At 42.7% G+C, this 7,500-nt stretch overlaps 1 protein-coding gene across 1 annotated transcript in view; it reads left to right on the top strand.

Annotated features, from left to right (window-relative positions):
• Positions 1-7,500, top strand: part of LOC134460642 (low-density lipoprotein receptor-related protein 1B-like) — a 573,784-nt gene that overhangs the window by 508,027 nt on the left and 58,257 nt on the right. The window contains exons 70-72 of the mRNA XM_063212999.1: positions 1,746-1,852; positions 3,306-3,438; positions 6,563-6,685. Coding sequence (XP_063069069.1) covers positions 1,746-1,852; positions 3,306-3,438; positions 6,563-6,685 — 363 coding nt within the window. The remainder of the gene's footprint in view (positions 1-1,745; positions 1,853-3,305; positions 3,439-6,562; positions 6,686-7,500) is intronic.

Below are 7,500 nucleotides of genomic sequence, written 5' to 3'. Positions count from 1 at the left end.
GTGTGTGTGTGTGTGTGTGTGTGTGTGTGTGTGTGTGTGTGTGTGTGTGTGTGTGTGTGTGTGTGTGTGTGTGTGTGTGTGTGTGTGTGTGTGTGTGCGTGCGTGTGCGTGGTTCGGCATATGTACGTAGGCTGTGAGTGTACAAGGCTAGCTACGTTGACAGACAGCTAACAAAACTATGGACAGTAACATATGTCCTAGAGCCTCTTGAAAGAGCAAAGACTCCTCCACTGAGGGGCTGGTGGAAACAATTCTACCTCTGCACAGAAAACAATGGAACAGAAAAGACTCTTTTTCTAGTCTGAATGCCATCCAACCTCAAAGAGCCACTCTGAGTATATTGGCTTCGATTGGTTGCAAAAAGAGAAGCATTCGGTGAGTGCACAAACACAATCCACTCGGGTAGCTGAACACAGTGAATTTATTTTCCCGACCTTGCAAACCTGTTCATATGCACTGTGTTTTAAATTCAAATTGTGATCTGCGCAAGACGTTAGGAGCAGTAGAGACTGGCCAAGCTATAACCGGCTCAGCTTCTATTTTCTTCTTTTCCCCTCCTTGGAAAGAACATGTTGATATGGTGATGAGGCGGACTGTGAAATGAAAGGGAGACCTCCTGTGAATATGGAGACCTGTGAGTAATGAATACGAGTTGATGTATGAGGTGATATGCATTCACTACTATCGGCTTATTGCAGAGGAGATTACAGAGTCAAGGAAACTCTTGCTGTTATCGCGCTGTCAGAGAGAGAGAGAGAGAGAGAGAGAGAAAGACAAAGAGAGGGAGAGATGCAAAGAGTATTAGGCACTCTACTGCACCTGTCTTAACAGTATTATTACAAGAACAGATGCCAGCTACCTTCCTGTCTTTGAAGTTGCTGAATTCTGCTTGTGTGTGTTATCAAGGCTGAACAGTGGCATTGGGAGCATTGGGATGTGTTTAATACACTTACCTTCACGAAAGCTGCCAGACTGCATCAGAGCAAGGCGGACAGGCAGCCATTTTCTTTATTTAGCTTTGACAAACATAGCTGCCAATTATTGGATCCATGTTCTTTATGGTGAACATCTCCGTCTATAGGTCATCCCTGTGCTACTACTACGACTTTACAGTGGCCTGATATGACTAAGATTCTCCTTTAAAGGAACAGTACACCGTGTTTGAGCTACTTCGGATGCACCCCCAGTCAGCAACGTGCGTGACCCAAACTCGTTAGCATTAGCTTGGCTCAGCTTTGCCTCAGGGCACATTCGGCAGGCAGGTCAGGAGGAGCTCATCTCAGGTCAGAGTAGAACACACTTTATTATTGAAACACGGTGGACTGTTCCTTTAGCAGTAACCTATATGTCTAAGATTATCACTGCTGTTTCCGCAATCTCTGGTCTGAAAGGCACACTTGCACAATTTGTACCGACGACCCAACAGATCATCACTAAACAAACTTTACGTTAGAAAACTGATTTTCTGATCTGATCTGTTCTGATCTTATCTGATCTGACATCACTTTATACAATATTTATGAATGTGCCATATTATTTGCGCTGTTTTGTTAATTGTTAGAAATTGCAAACAATAAATCTCAATTCTGAGGTATCTTCCCAATATAATATCTACTGTATGTCTATGGTTAGTTCCTTTAATACTTCTGTTTGTGTGTGTGTATCATTCTGCATATGTGTCTGCTTCTGTGTGTGTCTATGTTTGTCTATGTTTATGAATGTCTGTGTGTTCTTTTGTGTGTTAGCTGTCCCCTCCTGCTCCCTGAACGAGTATGTGTGTGCCAGCGGGGGCTGTGTCCTGGCCAGCCTGAGGTGCGACGGACACGACAACTGCATGGACGGATCTGATGAGGTCAGTGCTTGACACCAGTGGTGCCAGATTTTCTACAACAAATTTATGACTGACGTCCTAAAAACGAGCCCAAAAGAAGCGACTGACGGGGTCGTGAAAACAAGCCCAAAAGAAGCGACCGAAGGGGTGGGTTGTCAGTCGCGTGCCTAGTCAGGGAAGACCTTGCTCTTTGCGGGGGTCTGCGTGGCAGCAAAAATCCCCACAAGTGACCTCAGAAAGTGGGAGTTAACAATGCTGTAGTGGGGTCACTTGTAAGGATGAGTGAGAACAAGCCCAAAAAAAACGCAACCCACGACTTTGCAAAATTAAAAGCGACTGCTCAAAAAAAGAAGCCCAAGGTCGCTTATAATAAGCAGACTTTTAAAGACTGCTTGACACATGTCACTCATCCATCCATCCTGGCTCACCATTGTCAACACACTGATGGACAGAGGGGCAGTTGGGAGTCAAGAGAGCAGCTTGGTATTAACTGGGTGAGGTAGTGATGTGGAGTCCATCACTGTGAGATAGGGCTGTAACGATATTGTATCGAACCGAGAAATCACGATACACAGAGTCACGATACTGTATCGCTATACAAGGAGGCGGTATCGTGATACGCCCTTTCAAAGTATTGTTACCCATGAGTCCAGAAAACAGTCACATGATATGAAGTGATAGTGCTTCCCAGCTTAAAATCATCATCATTTTTATATTTAGACTTTTAAAAAATGTAGTAGCCTCTCGTAACTTATTCTATAAACTATAGCATAATTTTATTTCATAATGTTGGCAAATGTAAAATCGTGGGGTGTATCGAACCGTAGGTCAACAATCGTGATACGAAACGAATCGTCAGTTGAGTGTATCGTTACAGCCCTACTGTGAGAAGAAGGCAGTCTGGCATGTCTGACATCTGAGTAACCCACATAACTGCTAATTTGTTTTTGAATCGTTGTTTAAGGACAGAGATTACTGTTGGTGTGAATCAATCAATAGCCATCTTTGGGGATGGTGTTGCTGAAGTAGGGGAATCTACTGAAGGAAATCTACAGCCATTTACAAAGGCAAACATTTGCTTAGCGCTAGATACAGTACCCGTTCATTATCCAGTATCTTACATGAAATTTCCTCATCATTACTTTGTTACCAACAGCAGTCAGTGAACTCAAAGAAGAGAGGGGTGATTGATTTGCATTGATGAGCCTTTTTTATGCTAATGCTTTGATCTGTTTTTTGCATGAAAGTGCACATTTGTCCTTTATGGGTTGTCTCCATGGCAACATAATCTCCATGTAGGCCAGTTTGCTGTGAAATGCTTGCTTTGTCTTTTACTTGGACTTGCTTAAAGTTTGCCGCTGTATGTGCGTGCGTGCGTGCGTGCGTGCGTGCGTGCGTGCGTGCGTGCGTGCGTGCGCGCGTGCGTGCGTGCGTGCGTGCGTGCGTGTGTGTGTGTGTGTGTGTGTCCTTGCAGAGGGATTGTGTGAAGGAATGCAAGGAGGAGGAGTTCCTGTGTAGAAACCACGCCCACTGCATTCCGAAACGATGGCGATGTGACGACGTCTTCGACTGTGTGGATCACAGCGATGAGGAAAACTGTGAAAACGGTATGTACACAGTAAATTGTGTAGTGTTAAAATAACACTTAAAGAGTTAAAATTAACACTGTTCTAGTGTCTATTTGGTCGTGCTCCAGATCAGTGTTAAACACTGGTGTTAGATTTATAGTGTTAAGCTAACACTATAAAGAGTAAAGCATTTTCGGGGAGCACCCTACTTGGTTCCAGTTTAGTTCTGGGTACGTCCCCAGAGTCATGTTTGGTTATTTTTCCGTTCTCACTTGGTTGGCAGGAAAGTTTAATTTTCGTTCCTAGAATGTTATATGTGTAGTTCCCATTCCGTTCCCTTATTGTTCTCTCACCGTCACTTTATTCCTGTTCATGTCATGTTTGTTCCCTTGCCATTACCATAGGTGGTCCCTTAACCTTGTTGGTTGCATATTTGGTTACATGCTCCTGATGTTCCCCCAACCTTGTTTATTATTGTTATCCTGCCCCACTATCTCTCACCATAGTTGAGGTACCCTGATCATGGTAATTAAGCACCTCCCATCCTCCACCATGACTGAAACACCCTGCGCCTGGCATCATTTTGCCACACTGCTCTCTTAAGATAATGTTTAAAACATTGTTGATAGCATGTATGTCTATATTTCATATATCAGTCTATGCTGTACTGCACCACAATGTGAGAGAAATATATCAACTGAGCATGTATGAACACAATCTAGTGGGGATTAATACCAAATGTTTTCCTTAATGAAGTTTAAAATATAACCATACCATCTACATCAAGTGCACAATGGAGCAAGCAATGTAACATGTGCTGTTACTAACTAGCTCACAAAGCAAGGCACAAGATGTAGCTAACAAATGCCATAAGCCAAAAGCGCCTTTAGCTTGCTTGCAAACATCAAGTGCACAATGGAGCAAACAATGTAACATGTGCTGTTACTAGCTCACAAAGCAAGGCACAAGATGTAGCTAACAAATGCCATAAGCCAAAAGCGCCTTTAGCTTGCTTGCAAAGCAGGTAAACAAGCGCTATGCTGTGCCATGCTGACCAGCCAGCAGGCAGGCAGGCAGGCAAATATTTAAAGCACTGTGACAGTCCAGGTTTATATACAGGCTCAAGAGTACCATGTGACCAGATTGATTAGGAGTTTTTCAGGTGCAAGCAATTGAGTCATGATATACCAGCCCTAAGTAATTAGGTTTGGCAAGGCGCTGATGGACAGATTGGTTGTGAGGGCCCTGCTTGTTACCGGCAAAGGTGTAACAAGTTCTCAAGTTATTTCTTTCACTCAACACATCTTTTGTGTGATGTTGTGTGCACAGCCAAACCTTAGATCAACCCAACCAAGTTGAGTTAAATGAATGAAATGGAATAAATAAAAAAAAAGATTGTGTTCATGATGAAATCTGGAGGAAATACTGTTACTAATATGTAGACGTATATGATTTAATCGGGTGGACAGTCATCATTGCTTATGCTCATTGCATTGCTTATGACGTGACCAGACCTATAATGTAACCATCAAGGTTATGGGAACCATATGAGAACGATGAGGGAACAAACATGAAAAGCAATAAAGGTACGGTGAGAGAACGGCGAGGGAATGGAATGGGAACCACACATATATCGTTCTGGGAACTTAAATTAAACTTTCCTGGCAACCCAGTGAGAACCGAAACAGAACCAAAAATGATGTATCCGAAACGTATCCAGAACCGAACCGGAACCAATGGCTGCTTGGTTTTTACTGTAACCAAAGGGAACGTTTGTAAGTGGTAGATTTTGGTTTGGTAATAACCCCAACCTTTAGAGAACCAAAAGTCAAACGTTTTCTTTACGTTCTCTGTTACTAGGGCATACAATGGCGCAGACAAACTCCATCACCTCGAGGAGGCGGGGGCTCTCTGGAGTACTTCTAACTCCACACAATTTAACAACTTCATTTGTCACTGACACTGGAGAGCATCTCACTCCATTTGGTGTTGGAATTACTCCAATAGTGTTAATAAGCCTTAACACTGCAAAATTAACACTGGCAAATTTACTGTGTAGGCCTGCTTAATAGTTATCACACACACACACACTCACACGCACGCACGCACGCACGCACGCACACACACAGACACACGTGCATAAACACACACACACACACACACACACACACACACACACACACACACACACACACACACACACACACACACACACACACACACACACACACACACACACACACACACACACACCTGAAAAGCCAATAGGTATGACAACAGTATGCCTATTTCATTGGACAATATTTCTCTCAAGGGTTATCTTCTGGGACAATGACAATGTACAGAAGATGTTCAAAAACGCTTCTGTAGTTCAACTGCCATATTATATTCATCACAGTCCAATGCCTTCATTAAAAATAGTAAATTAGATCAGAAGGAAATTGGCTTCCTAGTTTCATAAATTATATTTAGAAAAAAAAACCTCTAAATTAATTTAATCTATACACTCCCACCTGTCCCCATTCCTATACATAATCATGTATGACCTTGGACTATTAGCTACAATGTCATTTGGATATCTAATCCAAGATGCTTATTCAAAGCTGGTTGGTATTGTATGATGTGTTGGGTAACATGGCAGTGAGGCGTGGAAACCCATTATGAAGTACAAAGTATCTACGTACCTAGCTTCTTCCTATCGGCTATCTTTGATTCATTTCATTTTTGAAAGACCTAACACTGTAGACCGCTCTTCTCCCCCATCTATCCCCCATCGTCCATCATGCTTAACTCTGCATTAACCTACTGTACATGTATGGCATCACTCTTTATGGAATCTTCGGAATTATTTTTATCCCCTTTTCTAATATAAAGGTCTTTTCTTTCTTTCTCCATTAGTTTTTTTTATATTATTCATCTGTTTTTTAAGTGCCCATATTTATGTGTTTAACCGGATCACACCGCACTCTCAATTAAAAGGTGCCAAACATAAACAAAAACTGTGTAAAATTGAAAGAAAAATGTCTGCACACTTAAATCCCCTTTGTGTTCTTTTTAATAATAGGCCAAGCTTTCGGTCTACTGACCTTCCTCAGTGCCCACATTTATAATGCATGCTTTGCTTGTGTGCCCATGGGTGCTATGTATGTGTGTGGTTTGTCAGGAGCATTCTTCTGCCGGCCTGATGAGTTCATCTGCAACAACACGCTGTGTAAGCTGCACGCCTGGGTGTGTGACGGAGAGGACGACTGCGGAGACAACTCTGACGAGAGCACTGACATGTGTGGTGAGGAGATGAGACGCACACATGACCACGAGAGAGAGAGGGAGAGAGAGAGACAGACAGACAGACAGAGAGACAGAGAGAGACAGACAGACACAGAGAGAGCGAGAGACAGACAGATAGACCAGACCAAACGAAGGACAGAGAGGGAAAAAACTGAGAAAGCTACTGAGCGAAGGAGAGAGAGGAGAGAGTAAGAGAGAGGAGAGAGTAAGAGTAAGAGAGAGAGTAAGAGAGAGAGAGAGAGAGAGAGAGAGGAGAGAGTAAGAGAGAGAGGAGAGAGTAAGAGAGAGAGGAGAGAGTAAGAGAGAGAGGAGAGAGTAAGAGAGAGAGGAGAGAGTAAGAGAGAGAGGAGAGAGTAAGAGAGAGGAGAGAGTAAGAGAGAGTAAGAGAGAGTAAGAGAGAGAGGAGAGAGTAAGAGAGAAAGCTACTGAGCGAAGGAGAGAGAGGAGAGAGAGAGAGAGTAAGAGAGAGAGAGAGAGTAAGAGAGAGAGAGAGAGAGAGAGAGCTAGAGAAAATGAGGAAGCGCTAATAAGAGATTGAATCCCAATTAAATGAGGCTCTTACAACGTCGAACAGTAAAAAATAACGACTGACAATTTTCACCTGGAATTAAATCCTGCATGTGCTGGCACTGAAAGACACATACTGTAGATACAGAGGAAATTAAGGAGAACTCAAGTCATAATGAATTAAGGAGAACTCAAAGCAAGTCATAGTAATGAATTAAGGAGAACTCAAAGCAACTCATAGTAAATTAAAGAGAACTCATATTTGATTAAGGATAACTATTAACAAGTCATAGTTTATTAAGGAGA

Source organism: Engraulis encrasicolus, chromosome 13, assembly GCF_034702125.1.
Source record: "Engraulis encrasicolus isolate BLACKSEA-1 chromosome 13, IST_EnEncr_1.0, whole genome shotgun sequence".
Classification (NCBI taxonomy): domain Eukaryota; kingdom Metazoa; phylum Chordata; class Actinopteri; order Clupeiformes; family Engraulidae; genus Engraulis; species Engraulis encrasicolus.
The sequence above is the reverse complement of the archived record's forward strand: the minus strand, read 5'-3'. Positions and strand labels throughout refer to the sequence as shown.